The sequence below is a fragment of the Channa argus genome, chromosome 1 (assembly GCF_033026475.1).
Source record: "Channa argus isolate prfri chromosome 1, Channa argus male v1.0, whole genome shotgun sequence".
In the NCBI taxonomy this organism is placed as follows: Eukaryota; Metazoa; Chordata; class Actinopteri; order Anabantiformes; family Channidae; genus Channa; species Channa argus.
This window is the reverse complement of record NC_090197.1, coordinates 1,606,304-1,630,667: the sequence shown is the minus strand read 5'-3', so window position 1 is coordinate 1,630,667 and position 24,364 is coordinate 1,606,304. Positions and strand designations below refer to the sequence as shown.

Genomic DNA, 24,364 nt, shown 5'->3' with positions numbered 1-24,364 from the left:
AAAATAGCTTTTATATAGATTTTATAGATAATATTTCTTTACTATAAATTGTATTTAACAATATTATACTTTATAAACTTTAGTGTCAGACTGATGTTTAACGTGTCTCTATTTGTTGTAGTTGTTCATTGAGATCAGTTCCTCTCCAGCTCAGGGAGGTTTTTGAACGACGCTGTAATCCTGCTGACAGTAATAAACTCCTGCATCTTCAGTCACTGATGGTCAGACAGGTATCAGCCCCAGAATAACTTCCACTGAAACGATCAGACTGACGAGTTGTAGCTAAATAAATCAGGAGTTTAGCAGCTTCTCCAGGTTTCTGAAGGTATCAGTTGAAGCAGTAACCAATACCAGGACCAACTTTACATCTGATGGAGACACATTGTCCTGGAGCAACAGACTGAGATCCAGGAGACTGAGTCAGGGTGATTTGTCCTGATGAACCTGGAAACCATGAAAAAGAGGAGAAGGGTTATTGAGACAAATCCAGGTTGGAGAAAGATGATCAGCATTTGAAGTTTGTCAGTGTTGGTTTGATGTGTTAATTTGTTTGTAATGTGAAGATACAAACACCAAAGCTGATGCTGATGGTTTTAGATACGAGAAACTCCAAGCAGAAGGTTTGGATGTGGGCAGAGCCAGAAAACATGGAGGTCATCATCGGTTAGAGTTGGACAGATTTCTTTGTCTCATGTCCATGTATAAACATCTGTGAGCAGAACTGGGAGTTGGTTTTATCCTGCACTTACACAACATCTCCTTCATCTTCAACACACGGTCCTTTCAGCAGCTGATCTGGAGACATGGACACAAGTGAGCTCAAGTAGGAGGTGTAAAGTTAAACTTGGAAAAAAGTAATGTTGACCTAAAACAGGATAAATAAATCACAAAACTACAAAAAAGGGGGAAATATATTGATAATAGTAATTGAGAGAAGGAGCGGTTGCTAAGCAATGTTATAGGAAGTGGAGGCAACTACGTGAACACAGTTTCAGGGTGAGATGCAGAGAAACGTGTGCAGCGTAGGTGATCCAGCTGCAGCAGAGTGCAGACGCTGACTGTGAGATAAGCGTTGTAGGGTGAATTTAATTTAGCCTGTACCATGAGTGTTTGATTAAAAGCTTCATAATGTTGGTGGCAATAATATGTGACTTTTTTTCTTTTCATTTTCTATTTGTGAGGATATCAGCCTGTTTCTATCCTGCTCTGAAGCTGCTTTGAACCAGTTCTGAGTTGTCTCTGCACCTCCTGTAGTTGGCTTATGCCGTTTTCAGGTTTGGCCAGTTGTTGAAGCAGAAACCCCAGAAAACTTGACAGACAGCCGCCACAGTCTTTTAAGGAGAGAAGCCTCAGAGTGTCTCTCACTGTGCCACTGAACAGAGCATGAGACCAAATGATGGCATAAAGACAGAAGTCCTCAGTAATATTTCAGCCTGCATACAAAGATCTGCTGAGGAGCACAGAGCTGGACCCAAGGTTCTGGACTCTGTCATCCTGAGGTTTCAGAAGAAGGTGAATTGTGTCCAGCAAAATCAGATAGAGATTTCAATAGCTTTCCTGTTTTTGGGTGTGTGCGTTAGAAATATATCAGCATTAGATTGTGTTTGTGTTTAGAGGCACAGTGGGGCCCTTATCTGCTTATTAAGGTCAACGCCAGCTGTTTAAAGACCACAGCAGAGAAGAGACAGCAGTAACCTGGTTCCTGGAAATCCTCGTATACAGTACATGCAGCAAAGAGTAACCTGATGTCTCCTTCAGTTTGGCCTTAATCTGGAAGCCTTACACATACATTTGAACTGTATAGTGACATAAAATGCAGCTTTCTGACTTGTCTTTTGTGTGTTGCAGCAGAGTTACACTGCAGGTGGACAGACAGAAAAGACACATGGAGCTCATTCAGAACAGTGTGAATTTAAGAAATCCACAGAGGAAAGTGACTTTGTGTTAGTTACATTTTCTGTCTGACCTGAAGTGGACTATGTTTTTAAAATTAGGCGGCATCGCCCCGTTAACCCATTAATGATCTTTACATTTATTCTTTCACTCGGCTGTGTGTTCCTGTCTGCAGCCTGCTGTTACGCACATACACAGTTGGAGAAAGCCAATTAGAAACCTGGTGACACGTATACATGGCAAAGAAATCAGTGTCAGAAATATATCTGGGGAAACTAAGTTTCTCTAATCCCCCACCCCAATTTCAGAAATCAGCTTTCTCGTTTACATGACACTTAAGAAAGCAGCTTTCCAGAGAAAGCCGACTGTAACCTGGTTACTTAAGTCCATCTAAACACATTCATTGTCCCACACACTGAGGAGAGGGGGCTGAGCTGGAAGCAACAGAACCTGATATCAAAAGGACGGTGCCTGAAGATCTTCTAGAGGATTCTGTCTCTACAGAGCCAGAACAGTCGAGTCAGAGGGGTCGAGAGGGAGATTGAAGGAGGAGGCCATGATCCCACTCAGTAGCTGCCCTCTGAAGTGGTGCAGAGAAAACTGATCTCAATATCCTTTGGTTTCTCCACCTCTGTTCCCAGTGAGCGTGTCCAACTGCTGGAGACATAGTTGAATACATGTTTAAACTGTTGAAAAAGAACATGAAAGACCGTTTCATAGACTGAGCTGTGTAGTTGGAACCATCTCTTAGCTCTTTATCGTGACTGAATAAAATCTTGTCCAGTCTCTGTTTGAACTTTAAGTGTTGAGTGAGGATAACTTTGATAAGAGTTTAACTTATTGTTTAAATGGAAAAAATAAGAGGAAAGAACTTTGTACTATTAGTTTTGTTACTTAAACTGTTTTTGTGGAGTCGAACACTGGTTAAGATTTTCTGAATATTCAAAATGGAGGAAGTATTAAGAAAATTTAATTTAACTTTTGATCAGATAAAGAAAAAAAGGACATTGTGGTTTGTCCTCCTGTTGACCTTAAAATATTCTTGGATGCTGAGCCCCAATCTGCTCTTGAACTTCATATTAAACATGTACATAGTGGAGAAACAAATGAATGTTTGCTTTATACTTATGATTCTCTTTGGAGACACAGTGAATGATGTGTAGAGACTTAAACCATTAACTGGTGTTTGTGCACATTCAGTGAACTGTATCAGTCTCTGCAGTAGCTTCCAGCTGCAGCATCAGTTCAGTTTCTGTTCAGTCTGACTGAGGGAGGTTTTTGTACGATGCTTTTTCACTGTGTGAACACCCACTGACTGTTGATGCTGTGGCCACTCTGACAGTAATAAACTGCTGCATCTTCAGTCTGGACTCCACTGATGGTCAGAGTGAAGTCAGAGTCTGATCCACTGCCTGAAAAACGATCTGGAATCCCTGAGTCTTGCAGACTAACAAAGTATATGAGGCGTTTAGGTGTTTCTCCATCTTTCTGTTGGTACCAGGCTAAACAATGATAAGGGTTCTCAATATGCACATCCTGACTGGTTTTACATGTGATGGTTGTGGTTCCTCCCAGAGCAGAGCTCACTGCTCCAGGCTGAGTCACTGTGACCTGACCTCTGGACTCTGAGGACACAGAGACAAAAACAGAAAGCAGAATCATGGTTTTGTGGGCTTCATTTCAGAGGGACGGATGTTGATAGAGGAGAGGAGTTGGATTCTTTGGACTTTACCTGTGAAGCAGCAGCAGAGGAGAGTCCAGATGAGGACGGAGATCAGAGTCATGTTTTTGATGAGGAGGATTTCTGTGTCTTCTGTTGTCATAAAGGACAGCTGTCAGTCATCCAGTGTTCAACTCTCAGGACTATAAACTCTCCCAGATCACTGGAGCATGGTGCTGCTGATGCAAAGTGGCTCTATGGAAATGATGGGACTGACTCCAACAGGGACTTGGATCAATCTGATCAGGCTGTTTATTTATGGATCATTCAGTTTATTAAAGTACTGATTAGTTTCTTATCTTTTTCATTCAAATTAACATAATTTTAATAAAGACTTAAAGACAACATAGATTATTTTCAAATATAAAATCTAAACCTTCAGAAAATATGTGACATTATGTTTATGGTCATTTTCACATCAGCTGACAAAATGTGACAATGACTTTCCAGAAGTGTTAAGTTAGTTTGAGTCATGTCTCTCTATAGTCTGAGGTTTTAATCCAAAATTCAATGCTGGAAACATGCAGACTGCTGTCAACTGTACTTTTGTCAACTTAAGCTAAGTCCTCCTTATACTGTTTTATTTCATATTATAATTGTAGACATTACTGCATCATTGTAGCTGATTTAGTTGCTAATACCATTGCAGAAACTGTTTATTTCCTCACACAGACATTTAAATGTATTGTTAAGTTCAAACTATTGTTACACTGACATTTTAATTTCAGCAATTTATAAATATTAGGTTTCTGAAAATGTTCTTTCCAACTTAATACTCTGGAACTAGTTTTACTTTTTATCTTTAGTCCTGAAACCATCTGTTTTCATGGTTCATCAGTGATGCCTCTCTGTTGCCATGGTTACTATGTTTGAAGAGGAAGTAAAGCACTGAAAACCATTTTCATCTAAACTCCCAGTGTCTCTACACTTGGTTTCTCTTTCTCTGCAGTGGGTCGACTCGTCCCCACCCTGACTGTGCTGCCCCCCTCCAGTGAGAAGCTGCAGCAGGGGGAGGTCACACTCATGAGTCTGGCAAACATGTGCTTCCCTTCAGACTGGAGTCTGTCCTGGATGGTGGACAGCAGCAGCAGCAGCTTAGACATGTACTGCACTGTAAGAAGAATGTTTTCGCACTTTTGGTTAAAACTTATTTCTCTTCACAGTTTAGTTTTTATAAAGTGCATTAGTGAATTGTTTTGATCTGGAAGTGTTGCTGGCAGTTTGATCTTTTCAGTTTACCCTCTGAAGGAGCAAGGATTGGAATGTGCATCTCATCTATCAGTGTCATAATCTGGGGGATGTGAAGCTCGGCCTCAAATACCCCCTCATCACTTGGTACATGGAAAAGTGTATAATTGGCTCTTCATCGTGATCTTACAACACATTTCTGCAGATTTCTTGACAGTGCTGTCATGCTGCCTAAGTGATTTAACACAACTCGTATTCTGCACGATAGCTATTTGCTTCACAAGTGGAGCTGGAGCCTCACGGTCAACTCCTTGTTAAAGTAACATTTAACTCTCAGGCCATAAACTCAGAGGAGCTCTGTGCCAGCAGGCAATTGCTTGGGGTCCCAGGCCTTTGGGGGCCCCAACTTAAACTATGTACAGCACTGACTGTGTGCAAAGTTTGTAATGACGCTAACAGTCACAGACTGTGCATTTTCAGCATAATGGTTTTATGATGCATACATTTTGGTTTGGACCCCAACAGACTCTTGGATCACCACTGCATAAACTCCTCCACTAAGGTGCATAGTTTCATGAATGTACATTGTGTCATTTGTACAATTTGCTTCCATTTCTGATTTGTAAACTCAGGTGAATGTTGGTACGACTTAAAGCCTGGAGAGAGTTTTACACAACTCTACATTTTTTTCTCACTACTTCCACAGCTGACTTTACAGACTTCCACATCTCTTTCTCATTTAATTTAGATTTGTTAAATACCTGAATTAATCTAATAAGTGTGCATGTTGTTTCTCTGCCTTTATTTGCGTTGGTCATTTGAGCAGGTTTTCACAAATACCACCAACTAACTGTACCTGCAAGTGAGGAGCAAACAAGCTTTAACCACAGAGGACAGAGAGACTCCACAACAAAAAACTCATGTGGTGAAAACACAATAAAACTGATTTAAAGCATTTTATGCATTTCTACATTAATAATAATGAAATATACAGAACATCACAGTATTTACCATAAAATGAAATAATTTGTCCAAACTTCAACTGAAAGACTGTCCAGGTGTCCTGTGTTTGCTCTCATTAACAGTGTTTAGTAAAAAGCTTTAGAATAATTTTGTGTGGAAACATGGATCAAGTAGAACAGAAAAGAAGAGTGACAGAGAGAAGGAGGATGTGTGGAGGACAAAGGAGAGGAGAATAAAATGTGATGTTGATGAGAACTTGTGGTCAGATGCAGTGGACAGCAGTAGACTCAGAGACATCATCATTGTGCTGCCGGCGTGTCAGTGGCTCTGAAAGGCCTGGACAGACCCTGATCAACACTGGTCTCTTAACAGCTGGGAGACAGAGGCAGGACACGTATGCAAACACACACAGTCACTCAGCTGGAAGTGTCCTCAGCGGATCAGGGGGCTTCCCATCAGTCCAACATTGTTTTAAATATTTACATGTTTAAATACATAGTATATAAAAACATTTGGTAGTAGACTGATGCACTGATGTGGACATTTGAATCTTGTGTAGTTTTTAAGTCAATATTTGTGAAGTAAAGATACAAATACCAAATGTGAGGGTCTCAGCTACAACAAACTCCATCAGAAGTTTTGGATGTGGGCAGAGACAGAAAACATGGAAGTCATCAACAGTTACAGTTGGACAGATTTCTTTGTCTCATGTCCAAGTGGTAACATCTGTAAGTAGAACAGAGATGGTTTCATCCTGCACTTAAACAACGTCTGCTTCATCTTCAACACACGGTCCATTCAGCAGCTGATCTGGAGACACGGACACATGATTCTCATCAGCACAGTTTGACCTGTCCTCATGGAACTTCTTAATGTTGGGGCCACTGTGCACAACAAGTCAGAGGACGTGGACTCTGAACAGTTGAATGACAACTGGTGACTCCATCTACTGATTGACACCATGAAAGCTTCTGTTCAGCCTCTGGCCTCTACTGTTGTTCCTTGTTTCTCCTCATACAGGTACAGGTACAGGTAAGTGGTGGGCGGGGCCAATAACTCTCAGACCCTGGGTTTTAAACACATCTATGATCTTACTCTAACACTATCATCAGTGGTTTCCTTAACTAAACTAGACACAGGACTTAGGCCAAAGACCCAAGTTCAGTTTCTGACAGTCTGGTATTTTATACACCCACCATCCTCCCCAACAACCTCCTGGCAGCTCCCTCTCCCTTAAATAAAGTACTGCTCCATTCATTTAAGACATACAGTATGTTGCATCACAATGTATTGATTAAGTCATTACATTCACTAGAAAAACGTAATCGCATTAGCACTTTAAATGGTAAATGGTAAATAGTCGCTTATATATTCAATTCAATTCAATTCAACTTTATTTATATAGCGCCAATTCACAACAAAGTCATCTCAGGGCACTTTACAGAATAAAGTCAAGATTATAAAGATGTATAAAGAGAACCCAACAATTCCCCCTTGAACAAGCCATAGGCAACAGTGGAGAGGAAAAACTCCCTTTAACGGAAGAAACCTCCAGCAGAACCAGGCTCAGGGTGGACGGCCATCTGCCTCAACCGGTTGGGGTGAGTGGAAAGGGGAGAGAGAAAAGAACAGAGCAAGAAAAAGCAACAACAAAACATCGGGCAGATTGGTAGGACCAGTAGCTTCACGCTGGAAGACACACAGCTTCAAACCCCAGAGTTAATGACACAGAGTTAATGACATACAGTGGTGACAATTGCGGGATGAGAGGAGAGGAGAGATGGTCAAGAGGAGGAAAGGAGCTCAGTGCATTGGGGGGTGGGTCCCCCAGCAGTCTAAGCCTATGGCAGCATAACTATAACTAACTATATGCTTTATTAAAAAGGAAGGTTTTAAGCCTAGACTTAAAAGTAGAGAGGGTGTCTGCTTCCCGAATCTGAACTGGGAGCTGGTTCCACAAGAGAGGAGCTTGATAGCTAAAGGCTCTACCTCCCATTCTACTTTTGGAAATTCTGGGAACCACAAGTAGGCCTGCATTCTGAGAGCGAAGTGGTCTACTGGGATGATATGGTGCTATGAGGTCTTCTATATATGATGGAGCCTGACCATTCAGAGCTTTATATGTAAGAAGCAGGGTTTTAAATTCTATTCTACATTTAATGGGAAGCCAATGAAGAGAAGCTAGTGAAGGTGAAATATGATCTCTCTTGCTAGTTCCAGTCAGCACTCTTGCTGCAGCATTTTGGATTAATTGCAGGCTCTTTAGTTACTGGGGCATCCTGAAAGTAGGGAATTACAGTAGTCCAACCTAGAAGTAACAAATGCATGGACCAGTTTATAATATAGCGATTTTATCCAAAGCACTTTACAATGTTGCTTCCCATTCACCCATTCACACACACACTCACATACCGATGGCGGTGGCTGCCATGCAAAGTGCTCACCTGACCCACCGGAAGCAACTTGGGGTTCAGTGTCTTGCCCAAGGACACTTCGTCTTGTAGCCAGGAGCAGGGATTGTACCACTGACCCCGTGGTCCATGGTCAACTGCCTTACCAACTGAGCTACAGCCGCCCCTTTAGTTGTATATGAAGTTTTTAGGAGACTGTGTTGATGCGAGAGAAAATGTGTGATTGTACAGTTTGTTATGGTGATTTTTTGTTATTTAAATGTACAAATGAAATCACTGATCTTTGACTTTTTATAATCCAAACTGATTCTGAATTTAGTTTATATGTTAAGTGTGTGTGTGTGTGTGTGTGTGCGTGTGTGTGTGTGTGTGTGTGTGTGTGTGTGTGTGTGTGTGTGTGTGTGTGTGTGTGTGTGTGTGTGTGTGTGTGTGTGTGTGTGTGTGTGTTTGTGTGTCCTCAGTGAACTGTATCAGTCTCTGCAGTAGCTTCCAGCTGCAGCATCAGTTCAGTTTCTGTTCAGTCTGACTGAGGGAGGTTTTTGTACGACGAGTTTTCACTGTGTGAACACAAGCTCACTGTTGATGCTGTGGCCACTCTGACAGTAATAAACTGCTGCATCTTCAGTCTGGACTCCACTGATGGTCAGAGTGAAGTCAGAGTCTGATCCACTGCCTGAAAAACGATCTGGAATCCCTGAGTCTCGAGTGGTGGCAGCATAAATAAGTAGCTTAGGACGTTCTCCATCTTTCTGTTGGTACCAGGATAAAAGGATCCCAGCAAGCACATCTTGACTGGTTTTACAACTGATGGAGACAGTCTCCCCAACAGCAGATCTCAGTGCTCCAGGCTGAGTCACTGTGACCTGACCTCTGGACTCTGAGGACACAGAGACAAAAACAGAAAGCAGCATCATGGTTTTGTGGGCTTCATTTCAGAGGGACGGATGTTGATAGAGGAGAGGAGTTGGATTCTCTGGACTTTACCTGTGAAGCAGCAGCAGAGGAGAGTCCAGATGAGGACGGAGATCAGAGTCATGTTTTTGATGAGGAGGATTTCTGTGTCTTCTGTTGTCATGAAGGACAGCTGTCAGTCATCCAGTGTTCAACTCTCAGGACTATAAACTCTCCCAGAGCACTGGAGCATGGTGCTGCTGATGCAAAGTGGCTCTATGGAAATGATGGGACTGACTCCAACAGGGACTTGGATCAATCTGATCAGGCTGATTATAAACTGATCAATCAGTTTATTATTATTGTTTTCGCTATTTATTATCTATTTATTGTTTTGGACTTTTGTCAAAACATAATTTTATTATTTAAATTATCAAAAATTCAATTGTGTATTTATTTGAAAATTATCATATGTAGTAAAGCAATTAATTAGAAATTTCCTATATTGTTAATTATTGATGTATAATCAAACACATTTTGAGGTTATTTTAACTTTTCATATCAGCTGAGACATGTTTAAAACCAACAACTGCTTTTGTTGAGTTTGTTTGTTCCAAAGTCAGAGAGTTGTGTCTCTGTACAGTCAGAGGTTTTTGTACGACGCCTCAGTCACTTTGTATCACTGTGGTACACGTTCGGTGGAGGAACCAGACTGGATGTTGGAAGTAAGTCAAATGTTTAAAAACTCTTATATTTCAGGAGCTTTTTTCCTTGTTCTTCAGTTTTCTAGGTCAAATTGTTGTTTTCATGTTACTTTACAATATGTAAAGAAATATTTTATACAAAGAGACAACGCTGTTTTAGCAACTGGAATCTAAAAACTGGTTGTGATAAATATCAAATATTAAACCATTAAATGTGACTTTAATGTTAAAGTTACATGTTGAGATGTTGCAGTTTTAGTTCAGTTGGACAAAGTCAGAGAGTCATGTCTCTGTACAGTCAGAGGTTTTTGTACGACGCCTCAGTCGCTTTGTATCACTGTAGTGGACTTTTGGTGGAGGAACCAGACTGGATGTTGGAAGTAAGTTTCTGATCAAATCTTGTGAAGTCGTGTTTTAACTAGTTGCAGCAGGTGAAATGATCTGGTTTTCTTTGGAACAGCTTCAGTATTTGTTTTTATTCCCCACCTTCATCATGGAGGTGAACTCAGAGCAGTTTTACTAAACGTATCTTTCCATGTTCCTGTCAGGGTCAAAGTTCAACTACTTTAATCCACCACATTGAAAACTGCCTTCTGATTTTTAAATGTGACTTGTTTCCACTAAATTCTAACAGAGTAACGATAAATTGTGATATTTGAAAATTGGGAAAAATCTCTCCTGACTTTATTGGATTTCTTGTTATTTGTTGCTGTAGATTTGAAATCATTTGATGTGTTTGATTGGGACTGAAATCCACATGAAGAACATTTGATTGTTGTCACATGGTGTTTTTCTATCTCGATGTTTCCACTACATATTTGAAACTAATGTAGAGTTAAAATTTGGATCAAACTGTTTTATGGGATATATTTCAGGTCAAACTGTCTGATGTTTGTCTCTGTCTTGATCTGCATGAGAGGTTTCTTAAAGGGTAGTGAAACAATGTGTGAGTCAGTGACTGTTGGAGCAGAACAACCATCTGACAGAAACTCCTTCAAGGACAAAATCCACTCTCACACAGTAAAGGTGTCCAACTGTGTGGTCTCTGTCCTCTAACTGACTGGTGTGTCCTACTGTAGGTGATGTCCGTCCTACCCTGACTGTGCTGCCCCCCTCCAGTGAGGAACTGGGGAAGGACAAAGTCACGCTCATGTGTCTGGCCAACAAGGGCTTCCCCTCAGACTGGACTCTGTCCTGGAAGGTGGACGGCAGTAGCAGCGGCAGCAGCTGGGAGGAGACCAGGAGTCCCGGGGTGCTAGAGACGGACGGACGCTACAGCTGGAGCAGCACCCTGAGGATCCCTGCAAATGAGTGGACGAATGCAGGCTCTGTGACCTGTGAGGCCAAACAGGGCTCCCAGTCTCCAGTCATAGAGACACTGAGGAGAGACCAGTGTCCCCAGTCCTGACATGTGTTCCAGGGACTCTGCTACTGATGTCACTCTGCTCCCTCTCTCTATATCTGTCTTTGTCTCTTATTTTTGTTGCTTGTTGTAACTTTGATTCAGTCCAATAAAAACCTGCTGATCCAGTCTGTAGTTTTCATGTCTGGTGATGGAAAATAGACTCATGTTTCAAGAAACGTTGTTGTTGGAACATCGTAGGAGAATTGGTAACTGCATGTGTGTTATTAACAAACTCTGCTGTTGGTAGAAACTATTTTGGTTTTAATAAACCGTAAATCTGCAAATGCGAAGAATTTATTACATGAGAAATATAAATTAGAATATAATTAAGAGCATTCTATCAGTATCCACTGTGTGTAGGTACTGATAGAATGTATTTATACATATTATATATAATTGATATGGTTTCTTTTAACTAGTTCTATATTTATGAATATGAATTTTTCATAATAATTAGCAAATAATCATGCAGTCTTCTGTTTTACAGTAGCCGTCTCAAAGTATCATTTTTATATTATACTTAACTTTAAAGCAAAAAATGTTTCTTTGTAAAATGACCTTTTATGTTGTTAATATATAAATGAACTTTAAAACTCTATCTTTTCTAAAACCTGTCTGTTATGAATGAGCAGTGATGTCTTTCTGTTTCTATGGTTACTGAGCTCATATATGGAAGTGAAACTTCTAAAGCCAGTTTCATAAAATCTGAAAACCGGCAGAACCAGCAGCCTCCTGTGCTGCAGTTATGAGAGAAGGAGTTTAGTTTACTTCACATGAACAGGAACATGAACAGTATTAATCTGTTTTTCTGCAGTGGGTCAAGTCCACCTTAAGCGTGGTTCCCTGTCATCTGGAGAGAAGCTGGTGAATGAGCATAATAATGAGGGAGGAGGGTCATTGCGTTGAGTTGATGACTTAATATTTAAGAATGATTAATATGAGTCAGAAACATACAGTATTGAATGGCTGTGTGTCTCTGTATGTGTGCATGCATCAGTCCTGTGAGCGTATCCTGCGTTTTCAATAATGACGGCTGGGATTAGCTACAGCAACCTGCAGCCAGAGACGAGAGAAGCAGGCTGGCGATGGATAAATGGATGGAACACAAGTTAAGGTGATTTTGTTTTCTATAGACATTCAGAAAACGATTTCCAACCTTAGTTATGTCATGATCTGGCCCACTTCCTGTTCTGGACTTTTATTTTTTATCCCGTTCCTTCACTTCCTGTCTCCAGTTCATTTCCCCAGCTTTACCACTCATCAATGTTCACAATTGTTTTCACCCGTTCCCCTGCCGTTTTAAACCCAGCTCTCCCTTCTGTTCCTTGTCAGATCATCGTCTTTGTTTCACACTGGTTATCCATGCAATGTCTCCTGGCTCCTCTGTCTCATGGTTTTTTGGACTCCTGTCTCTGTTACCTGTTTCTTTGGTCTGAGGTTTGATTTGATGGTCATTCTGTGTCTCAGTCGTTTCCTGTGTGTTCTCCTTATACTTATGAGTATTATGTTTTTCAATGTGGGTTTGTCTAGTGTGTTACCTTCATGTTTAGCTCTCAGTGTTTCTTTCCCGGTGTTGTTGTCTTAGTTGTCGCTAGCTCCCTCATTTTCTCCTTGGTTAATTAGCCTCATCCTGGTTGGTTTTAAGTTCAGTTCACCTAGAGATACTTAGTTCCTATAGCCCTGGTTTATGTTTCTGTGTTTGTATGGTGTTCACGCCCCAAAATAGTGGCAGTTTGTCGTCCTTGTAGGAGAGAATTTATACTAGTAGTTAGCAGCCAGGCAGCTCAGAGCGTTTCCATCTTCCAGACGTCTTCCAAACTTTTCCCTATACTGTCCTGATACTACAAATACATTCACAATAAGCACACAGCCCAACTCTTTGACACCAAACATGTTTTGTTTGTATAAAATGAATGAAAAATGTGGGTTCAGTGTTTACTGTGAAGTCCATGTTGACACTGCTCAACTGATCAGATGTTGCCTCCACTGTGGTCATGAAGGGATGGACGTGATCACAGCAAAACACAGGTCCTGTATGCGGTGGCATTTAAATGATGCTCAGTAGGTACAAAGTGTCCCAGTGAGCCAAGAAAACATCCCAAACCCCATTTAACCACTGGCAGCCTGGACTGTTGATGCAAGGCAAGATGGATCCATGCTTTCATGTTGGTCATGCCCAATTGTGACCAACCATGTGAATGTAACAGCTGACATGTTGTTTTCACTGATGCTCTTCTGTCCACCTCAGTTAGAACTAGCAGTTGACTTACTTTCATCTTGAAGCAGTCCAGCCATTCTCCTCTGACCTCTGACCTCTGACATCAACTTGACATTGTCAACCAGAGAACTGCTGCTCACTGGATAATTCCTTTTTTTTTTTTTTTTGGACCTTTCTGTGAACCCTAGAGATGGTTGTGAGGGAAAATCTAAATCCAGTTTCTGAAATATGTCATTATACTGTCAGAATACTCTGCGCTTTGGGTGACTTAGGAATCCTCACCACATACTGTTGTTTTGATGATTTGATCTGCTTTTGTATGTTTAATGCCAATACCCTAAAGCCTAAACACACATTTCTACACTGTGTAATGAACACGTAATTCTCTCATATGAACCCATAGCTACAGTTAACTTGTTTTGGATTTTCAAACATATGAGACAACAGGAGTATGTGAGGGAGAGAACGTGGAGGTGGAGATGTTAGAGGATGGAGAGCGTAACGGTGATGCTGGCTGACAACAAGCTGTAAGAGTCAATCAATATGCAACACAGAAAGGTGAAGTTAAGCACATTAATTGTAGTAATGTTCATTTAAACAACTTTTGCCATTTGTTTCACAGGCAACTAAAGGAAAAACAGGCAGTAATTCAAAAACGAAGATCACAGAAGCTTCCAGCTGCCAACACAAACCACTTCAGAGTTTTTACAGTGTCTGTGGGAATGCTGTGTCTTCTGATTGTGACTGGGATCATTTTTATTCTATAAACACATTTCTTATTACATATGGGGGAGACCTGCCTGCTTGTTTCTTGCTTTTACTGGATATTTTAGATTCTGTGATGCTTGAGTTCAGTGCAGTTTGAGGACCAAATAGAAAAGGAGACAGCAGTGACATTTAATCATCCTCTTGTCCCAAGATGCTCTGTTACACTTGTGGAAACATTTACAAAATTGGTCTGATTACTACTTTCGGACTGAAAGCTCCACGTACCTATTCCATCAATATTTCATGCTAATGAACTGGACAAAGTGGCCATTTACTGTATGATGACTTGGGAATGAGAACATGAACATGTGCAACGGATTTACAAACCAGCAGTCGAACAACATAGAAAAACGTTTGTGCAGTTTGAGCAGAGTCAGCAACTTTGATTGGAGTGAATGGATGATATCTCTAGGTCGTCAGACTAATATCCAAAATCCCAACACAAGCTTCTGATCTGACTCCAAAGCCCCGTAAAAATATTCACATATCACAAAAATAATCACATATTTGAGCTTGAACTGTGAACAGTGCTCTTTAAAAGACTGTAGATGATGTTACCTTGCACTAAACACTCTGAGCATGTTTTGTCTTCTGACCAGAAGAGGGAGCCACAGATAAGGTCGGGACAGTGCCGATAGAGGCATTGCTGAACTGTTCAGCAGTGGGAGAGTAAGACTTTGTACAGACTGTGTTTTAACACAGCGTAGTGCAGTGAAACACTACAGGTGGCTGCATGCAGGGGATAGACACATTCAAAACTTCTGAAATTGATCATCAGCAGTCTGGGATGAGGTTGAAGTAACGACAAACTTTCAAACCTATTGAATGTATGTGCTGCATTCAAATCACAAGTGTATAAAATAAGGTTTAAAAAACAAAAACTTCATGCCTATTATATCCAGGCTGAACTCCATTCCATTAACATCCAGAGGAGACAGCCTAGAAGCATTATACATGTCCCACAGGTTGGCAGATCCCAGGGAACGGTAAAAGCAGACCAACAGTGCATATTTTGATATTAGGAACTTTATCTGTGAGGAAAAACGTTCCTCTGAATTCACTGAGGAGAGATAGAGAAGAAACTTGTGAGTTATAAATAAGCTTCACAGTGTCAGTTATTTCTTTAACTCCCAGCAACAGTCTAATTTCATTTGCACAATGAAAATTACACATTTTGCACAAACTAATGTCCAGACAGCTGATTACATTTCCTGTGGCAGAAACTGCTTCAGTTGTGTTTCTATATGTATGTACATGTACATGTTCAGACGGAAAATGTGTTTACATATACACATTTTATTTCTTTATATAATAACTAGAACTTTTTAGAGTGACTTGTTTTTCACTGTATTTTGAACATTTTCCAATTCTAATGCATAGATCATATAATAGTCTCCATATTTCATTTGTAAAATGATAACAACACAGACATACGTCAGTGTTTGTGGTTTGTCCTGCTGCTATTCCCTTGAGACTGAACACAGCACAAGCATGAAAAGATGTGGATGTAGTTTGTGGACACTGTGCTCATATTCCAAAGCACTTTTACCACTTTGATCAAGTTCCTGTAACTGTGTAACCAAGTATCAGGTGTCATCTGGTTCCAGTGGAGTTGAAATGTCTTTGTTCTCACCAAACAATCAAAGGAGGTGGTCACATTGTAGTGTTTCTTACAACAGTCAGCTGGTGCAAAATTCATACCAAGACATGTCTGATTTAACATGCAAAACATTCTAGATCCAATGAAGATTAGAATCACACTTCAATTGTCCTATGCTTGAATACAACAGAGAACATGGCCTCAAACATTTTAACTGCTTCAGAGTTTTAGAGGCAGTTGGTTTCCTTGACCCTTAGAACCAGCTCTTTATAAAATGCACTGCAGCACAACTCCACCACCCACTATGACAGTTTCAACCTAAAACTGAGGAATTATAAACTTGCAAAAGTAGATGGTAGAGCTGCTGTATCGGATGACAGATTGTACAGTTATGATCATAGGATCATCCTGTGGCATCAGAAGTAAGCACACGTTGATGTCAGTCATTTTTCCAGACATGCAAAAACCAACCAGTATTCTAGAATCACAGTGATTGGCTGACAAGCTGAATTAGCTGTTCTTTTAATGATGATGTAATCGTTTGAATTGTTTCAACCAACATTTGGAAACACTATGATCCCTCTCAAATATGAATTAGTCCATTAGTCCATTACTCTTACTGTTGTTCAGTGGTGCCAATTTCTGATAAATTTGCAATTTATGAAAGAAGGTAGTCATGAACAACAAATGCATTAATATCTGAACAGTTTCCTTCTTTGAGTGGTTTGTAATTCAGGCATTATACAGTAGGCTGCTATGAGAGTGGGATTTAGTCTATACAACAGTCCAATATTAGGTGTTGGCTTCAGTTGCAGTTATAAATAACCACAGCACTGCCAGCAAGGCCAAAATACATTTAGGGATATTTGAAAACATTTAGAAAACTGTATTGTTTTTTAAATCAGAAATCCCAGACTTTGAGTTCTTAAAGTTCTTAAACAATTAGCATCACAATAAAATAAATTAAAACTTTAAACAGTGAAATAGTTTTCAGTCGATCATATTAACAACCAAGCTGTGCTGAGAAGAATCACATGTTAAGAACGATGCTGCTCTACCTGCTCTTTTCATATTTAATCCATATGTCCATGTTGAAAAGGCAGTGAAAGTGTTGTTTAGTAGCTGCTGGCATCCTTCTACTCGTTATCTCAATCCAACACAGTCGCCACACCACAGACCAAGCACTCGCAGGCTCTGTGGATCCTAAGCATCTGTGGCATAAACGCACCTATGGTTCCTGATCAGAGACGGCCTGTCGAATCGTTTACCACAAACGCTGCAGTTGAACGGTTTCTCGCCTGTGTGGACGGTCATGTGTTGAGTCACAGAGCCTTTCTGTGTAAATCTTTTTCCGCACATGGAGCAACTATACGGTTTCTCTCCGGTGTGAATTCGCATGTGTTGGTGCAACGTCCCTCGCTGAGTAAAGCTGGCCTTGCAGATGGTGCAGGTGAAAGGTCTCTCTGCTGTGTGGATTCTCACATGTGTCACCATATTTGAATTCTGCCTGAATCTTTTCCCACACATGGGGCAAACAAACGGTTTCTCCCCGGTATGACATGTCATGTGGGTCTTAAGATTTCCTTTGCTGGCGAATGTTTTACCACAATCAGCGCAGCTAAAGGACTTTTTCACACTATTACTTATTGAGTCACTTACATTGACATCAGAATTTCTCAGAACATTTAAATATGAAGCAAGATAAGATCCCCTGGTCTCTGCGCAGTCATTAGTCTCTGCAGACACATGTTCACTATAATGGGAAATGTCATGATCTCTATTAGGTTCTAAATGTCTATATGGAAGCAGGTTTTTGGCTAGTTCTGATCCTCTGTGGCTGTCTCCATTAGATCCTGCTTCTGGAAGCTCTGCCTCGCTCTTCTTTGCAGTTAGACATTGATGAAGCTCTGAGGACTGAGATTTCTCATCATTTTCACTCTTCACAGTAGCAGGAAAGAAAGAAAACTCTGTGATGCCTGTTGTTTCTCTCAGCTTTTGTGATCGTTCTTCTTCCTGACTGCTCCACGGTTCCTTCTGCTCCTCTTTAATGTGTGACATCTCTGGTTGGTCCACATGTTCCAGGTTGGTGTTCCAGTCATGCTGCTGAGAGAAAACCTCTGCTTCACCTACCAACATCTGCTGGGTGTCTGCAAGAAACAACAACTAATTAATACTAACTATATCACCATTTTTTGTTTAGAAAACAAAGGCAATTGTGTTTTTTTGTTTTATTTTTGCTGTTTTCTTCTATGTGCCAACTGTTCATTATTATGATTATGCATACGTTTTACCCCCTTTTTTTGGTGTAGACAAATGAACAGTTTTGCTTGTTCTTTTTGTCACATCTCATGACATTTTTCTTAGGAAAACACACCAATGGGTCAGTGGTTCAGCCGAGACTGGTTTGTGTACAATTAGCTACAACAAAATGCACTTAGTGATGCAAATTCAAACTAATTTGTTACTTGTTGTTATTGTTTTGATTTTAAAAGTGAGAAAATGGACCCTGGTTATAAATATCTGCAGAATGGTGCAACATAGGCTATTACACGTTTATTGTGTGATAATTATTAAGCTCCTCTAATTTATTAATTTAAATATTCAGAATGTGATTTTTAAAGACTTAGTGTGAAACCATTTTGTTTTTCTCCACTCCCTTGTATTACTCCAACACACTGTAATAAAATTTATTCTGTATCTTAATTTAAATCCATCTGAGTCCTAAGCAAACTAACTATAAGGCTATTCAGAAAATGTATTTTTGTTACACCTAAAAAATCTATCTCTCTATAGAATCTCCAAGCTCCAAAGTTAAGCTTGAAATGGATGCTAAACCCATGGAACAAAAAAAGCGGAGCTATGTCGAACAGATGGAAAAAAAATCAATTTGAAACTCTCACAAACAAAATGGCAGATAAAGGAGCTGTCGTTGACTGGATGAAAAACAGATATGGAAAACTTTAAAGCCAAAGCTGAAACCCATCAAAGTGAGTTACTAGTCCTGAAAAAATCTGTTGAGGATCTGCAAGAAAGAGTGAAGGAACATTCACAACAGCAATAAACAAAGGTGGAATGTAAGGATAAAGGTATGAAAGAGAAGCCAGGGACAACACGACAGCTATCGTAATTGATCTGTTGTCCAAAATTGCACTGGGTCTGGCATGTGAAATGGATTAGATATTGTCCACAGGGTTGGAAAAAAGTAAGAAAACCGCATCAAGCAAATCCTCCTTCAGGTTATTAAAAGAACTGACAGAGGTCAGATATGCGCCCTAACAAAAAAGTTCATGTCTCTGAAATGATCCTGGGTGCACTAAAGCCTGTTCTGTTTCCTTCTATAGATGCAGATTCTCATGTACATAGATGACTAAAGTTAAAAAAAACAATCAGGGTTTCCTCTGTTTCTGTTGTGTATTGTGTACTTTGTGTATTGAGTACGAATGATGTTATTCGTGACATCATAAGCCTTTGATAGTTGCCTTTCATTGTTGCTTTTGATAGTTGCCTTTATAGTTTACCTTTTAAGATTGTGTACAGGGTCAAGAGAACAATGCATAGCAAAGGTTTGGGGTCCGTCATCAGTTAAGATGAGAAGCAAATACAATAAATGTTCAATATTCGTCATACAACGATCTCCGGATAGCAACATTACTTTAGGAATCAAACATGCGAGAGTAAAAAGTTCATTGTTAATAGCAAAATATTTTTTATACAAATGTGTATTTTTAAAATCTCCAGTTTTTGAAGCCTTAAACAAAACGAACTTAACAAAATTCTCTAAGCCATGTTGACAATAAGTCCCTATTATAGTGTATCTAGTATTATAGTGTATTATAGTATAGTATTTATATTTATTTAGACATTTAATTTCTTTACATTTAATTTTCATTATTGTTTATGTATTTTAAATACAGTTATGATATCTACGCCTCCCAAAGAAGCAGTCATGTCTCAGAGTATTAATTCTTACTTGAAACGCTTGTTTGCACTGACGTTTTAAATAGAGAGAGAGAGAAAACACGTTACCGTAAATATGCAAATATGAGCGCACGGCTGTTTGTGGTCTTTTGAGCGCCGTAAACACAGCGGTACACGAACTTTGACAAACCTGCTCCGTGAAGGTCCACAGCGGAGTCCAGGTGCTCACGTAGTCGCTCTCTGTCCCCCTGTGAACGATAAAGGTGCTGCTCGTACTCAGCTATCGTCCGCTCAAACAGCTCGAATATCTCCTCGGCAGCCGCCGACAGTCGCTGGTTGACAAACGCTCTCAGCATTTGGACTTTGGACATTTTCACCAACTTTGTCTTCAGACTAGCTCCGGACAAACAGACGTCGTGGTCTCAGCTGCATCAGCCAGTCACACAAGCGCTGAATCCACCGCTTCAGTCAGTCAAGGTGCTCCGTAGTTTACCTGAAGTTCCAGATGACGCAAATAGGAAACGAACGAACCTTCAAGCATCGTCTGTCTTGCTGTAGCTAGTGTCTCTGTTCCATTAGTTTCATTTCTCGCCAGAGGTTCTTCTCACTGCCCCTCGATACACAAAAGGACCCGAACCTGTGTTTGAGAAAGGTGATTTAATAGGCGACTTTCCGGTGTAGCGTCGTCCTTGAACTTCAAAATAAAAGCTCACGAGGCTCTAGAAACCTTTTTTTTTTTTTTGGCCTTTCAGTTTATCCCGTGAGTTCAGTGTCGCCACAGCGGATCATTGTCCGCATGTTGATTTGGCACAGTTTTTACGCCGGATGCCCTTCCTGACACAACCTCCCCAATTTCTACTGGGCTTGGACCAGCTCTGCACAGCTGGGGAGGGGAATGGGCTGTTAGGGGTTCAGTGTCTTGCCCAGAGACACTTCGACATATAGCCAGGGCTGGGGATCGAACCACTCACCTTGTGGTCCGTGGACAACTGCCTTTACCAACTGATCTAGCGAACTAATCTGTCAATAATTTCAACTTTTTATATTTAGCACATGTTCTGTGAAAACGCAACAGACATTACGTTATTTATTTATTTGTTTTCCACACGGTTTCCGGACATTACAAGAGCGCTAAGGGTTAAAAAAAAATCCACAATTTGCCACAAGATCCTTGCAAATTCTCCTCGTGGTCACGGTTTGGTACAGGGACTCTAAGCATCTTAGTTTATTTAGTTATTTGTGTTAAAGCGAAGTAAAGTGATTTGTCAAATTGCTTCAATATCTGTCTTGTGCATAAAGTACTTAACATACAGAAAACATGAGGCAACACAAGGCAGTATTATTATTTCACCCCAGAAACATTGTAAGTGTCATCATTATAAAGATGTTGGTTATTCTGTTTAATCATGAACTGATGGTTTGCTGTATTAACAGGCCGTCATCATTTCCTAAAGGCTAAATTAATAGATCAATAAATTAGCATTAATAGATTTTTGTCATCATTGAAAACAACCCAGAGTTTAAGTCGCATCCTAGATGCCATTAGAAAACACTAGAAAACGGGCAAACGTTCATGTTCAAAAAAAAAAAAAAAATCCTACGTAACCTTTAATTTGAAGGTTAACCGGAAGGACTTTTGGCTACCGTGCCAACTTGTTTCAATATAAACAATATGGCGTCTATCTGTGGAAGAAGCTGTGTGTCATGAGCAAATGTTGTCCCTCTAAAAACATTAGCAGACGATTGAAAGACACATGAATTGCGTGGATAAGCTTTGTAGCGTGCTGACGTTTTTCTATTTGTTTTACCTCGGAATTATCTCAGACAGCCAACAAACCGTCAGTGAAGGACGTTAGCTTGGCTCGTTGGCATCGACGTTACTTAGCAACACATCTACCAGATACCAAACAGCGGTTTTAACGGGGCTCGTCTGTAGAAAACGCTGGCGTAGATGTTTGTGTGGAGATGTCTAAAGTCCAAAGCATGAGAGCTTTTGTCAACCAGAGACTAACTGCGGCCGCTGAGGAGATTTTCGGGTTGTTTGAAAGAACTATAGCGGAGTACGAAGTGGAGATTGACCGCCAGCGCAGACTGCTGCAGGACTCTGGGAGGACTGAGACCCACACGGATAAAACAGGTGAGATCATATGGTGATCAGTCTGCAGGGGGCGATACCGTACTGCAACGTGTTTCTGCTCATGACCAATAGGTATGTTATAAGAAGATGTTTTTAATTATTATTTAATTATTTACATTAAGACGAGAATGAAGACGTTTGAAGAAAACGATCCTGGGCTTCACAAAAACAGTTACATGGTCACAGACAATATGAGACGATAACCTTGACTGACTTGAAAAAGTGCAAACAAAAAGTTGTAACAATTTTATGATGCATTATGACATTTTCATACTGCACAGTCTGAAATATGTTACTTAACAGCAAAGTTGCAAACTTCATGTATATCTAGAAAAATTATCCTGCAGAACCAAGAACAAATGTTGGCAACAACAGTCCAGCCTTCTAATGAGGAATCATTATATCCTGGCCCTTTACATCCTGCTTAAACATCCCAGTCAGTGTGACAGTTCACATAAAGGATGCGTATCTAGTCTCAATTATTTAGTCTTACTGGTTTATAAGTGTCTCTTTAGTTAAATAAACACATCCCTTAGAAAACAGACTGTTCTTTTTACACGATAAATTAAAATGATTCAATAAAAAAAAAAAAATACTTCTTGAACAGAACCCAGACGGTTTAGCTTCAGCTTTCTAAGTAAGTAAGAACCGGCCCACTACTATCACTCATTGGTTTCTTCAAGTGCTGATGAATCAACCAATAATTGAGAGTCAGTATCAACTTAGAATATCAAATAAACATTTGTGTGAGGTAGATTTAGATAATGTGTTTTTATTTTACAGTGCTTCCCGCATATGTCAAGACGTTTACAGTGATTAAAGAAGTTCCACCGTATCAGCAGCAGCGTAGCAGCAGTGTGGAGCAGGAGGACCCAAAGCCACCACCAATTAAAGAGGAACAGGAGGAACCATGCACCGGTAAGGAGGGAGAGCAGCTTAAAGACCTGGAAAAAGCTGACATAAAGTTCCTGTTTACTTCTGTCCCTGTGAAGAGGGAAGAGCAAGATGAGGAGGAGAAACCTCAGGCTTTGCAGCTTCATCAGAGGCAAACTGTGGAGGAGAGAGACGCACAGCATTTAAAAACAGAAGCTAATGGCAAAGTCCATGTGGGAGAAGCACCAGCCAGGAAATTTGATCCAGCCGCTAATAAGACGTCCTCTGAGACAGAAGACAGTGAGGATGGCAGCAGGGAACCACAATCAGGGTTTAGTGCTCTGAAAAACAAAGATGTTCCTGTGAGTGTTAACAGATGTAGAGCAGCTAATCAGTCCTTCAGCTGCTCTGGGTGTGGTAAAAGTTTTAGCAGTGAGGCCCACTTGCAGAGCCACATGAAAAGCCACACTGGAGAAAAAACATCTGCGTGTCCATTTTGTGGTAAGAAATTCACAAAGAACTCAAATTTGACCACGCACTTACGAGTTCATACAGGAGAGAAGCCGTTCACCTGCCCTGTTTGTAACACAAGTTTCAGTCTACGATGCACATTGGTGAATCACATGAGGGTCCATACTGGAGAGAAACCGTTCAGCTGCTCTGTTTGTAGTAAAAGGTTTTCTAAAAAGGCCAATTTGACCACACACATGGCCCTGCACAATGCGGAGAAGCCGTTCAAATGCAGCTTCTGTGACAGAAGGTTCACTTGGCACTCACAGATTAAAAACCACAAATGTCTCGTTGACCACAGAACCAGGGTCACATAAGAACATCTCAATCATGAGGAAAGCCACACTCTGGTGGAGCTGCTTCTCCACCACAGGAGCCATTTCAGGAGCCTTTTTCCAAGAGCTCACAAAGTTAACCTGGGTTTTGGCTCTAGGAGCCTGGATTTAGATTTTGTGGTCGAAGTTCGCTTACTGCAAAGGGAATGCAGCTACATGTTCTGCAAACACTGGTTGCTGGTGTGACCAAACTTTGCAGTTGTTGACAGATCAGCTTTATCCTGCCTGTGAAAAAAGTGTGACCATGGCTTTGGTGATATACATGTTCATTTTGATGGAGCAGTGACATCCTGCACCAGCTCTGTGACAAAAAACAATTAAATTTTTGTCCAAACTGCCTTTTAATGAGCTCAGCGTCAAGTGTGCAAGTCACGTGTTACAGCAGGAACAGCTCTCCACCCACAGAACCAGCATGTCATCTCCTGGCAGCTGTTCCACATTTGGGTGGGGATATGAGTGATTTCCTAAGTTAGTATTGTTGATAAATTGCTCCTAATCCAACTCCTAAAGGTAGCAGCAAAATTATGTCATTCAGAAATTTTGGCCTGTTAGGATTGTGAAAAGCCACACTGGAGACGTTAGGATCTTCCCTGTGGTTTCTTCTTAGGGACGCTAGGTGAACATTAGCCCAGGGTGTGGAATTCATTTTAAGGTGTATTGACAGAGCCTAGAACTTAAACATAACTGTACTTTGGGTATACACATGGGTGTATGAAGTAGGTAAAGATGGACAGACACAGCACATTTTTTATTTCATAAACTTGTTCTATGTATTTTGCATTATCTCACTCTACATGTGTTAATCTTCATGCACAGCCAGAATATACAAG

General features: G+C 40.5%; 2 protein-coding genes and 1 gene segment (V, D, J or C); 2 read left to right on the top strand and 1 right to left on the bottom strand.

Annotated features, from left to right (window-relative positions):
• Positions 1-9,782: 9,782 nt before the first annotated feature.
• LOC137102127 (Ig kappa-b4 chain C region-like) lies at positions 9,783-11,301 on the top strand. The segment is given in 3 exon segments: positions 9,783-9,791; positions 10,114-10,150; positions 10,850-11,301. Coding segments are annotated over 3 exon segments (375 nt in total).
• A 2,562-nt stretch (positions 11,302-13,863) lies between these two features.
• Positions 13,864-20,852, bottom strand: LOC137099446 (oocyte zinc finger protein XlCOF6-like). The gene is made up of 2 exons (XM_067476300.1): positions 19,870-20,852; positions 13,864-17,908 (listed from the first exon to the last, which is right to left on the bottom strand). Exons 1-2 carry the CDS (start codon positions 20,048-20,050, stop codon positions 16,965-16,967), a joined length of 1,125 nt encoding a protein of 374 aa, XP_067332401.1. The 5' UTR covers positions 20,051-20,852; the 3' UTR covers positions 13,864-16,964.
• Positions 20,853-21,235: 383 nt separating this feature from the next.
• LOC137099467 (zinc finger protein 771-like) lies at positions 21,236-24,108 on the top strand. Its single transcript, XM_067476336.1, has 2 exons — positions 21,236-21,816; positions 22,600-24,108. The coding sequence occupies exons 1-2, from the start codon at positions 21,645-21,647 to the stop codon at positions 23,514-23,516; spliced, it is 1,089 nt and encodes a 362-aa protein (XP_067332437.1). The 5' UTR covers positions 21,236-21,644; the 3' UTR covers positions 23,517-24,108.
• The last annotated feature ends 256 nt before the right edge of the window (positions 24,109-24,364 follow it).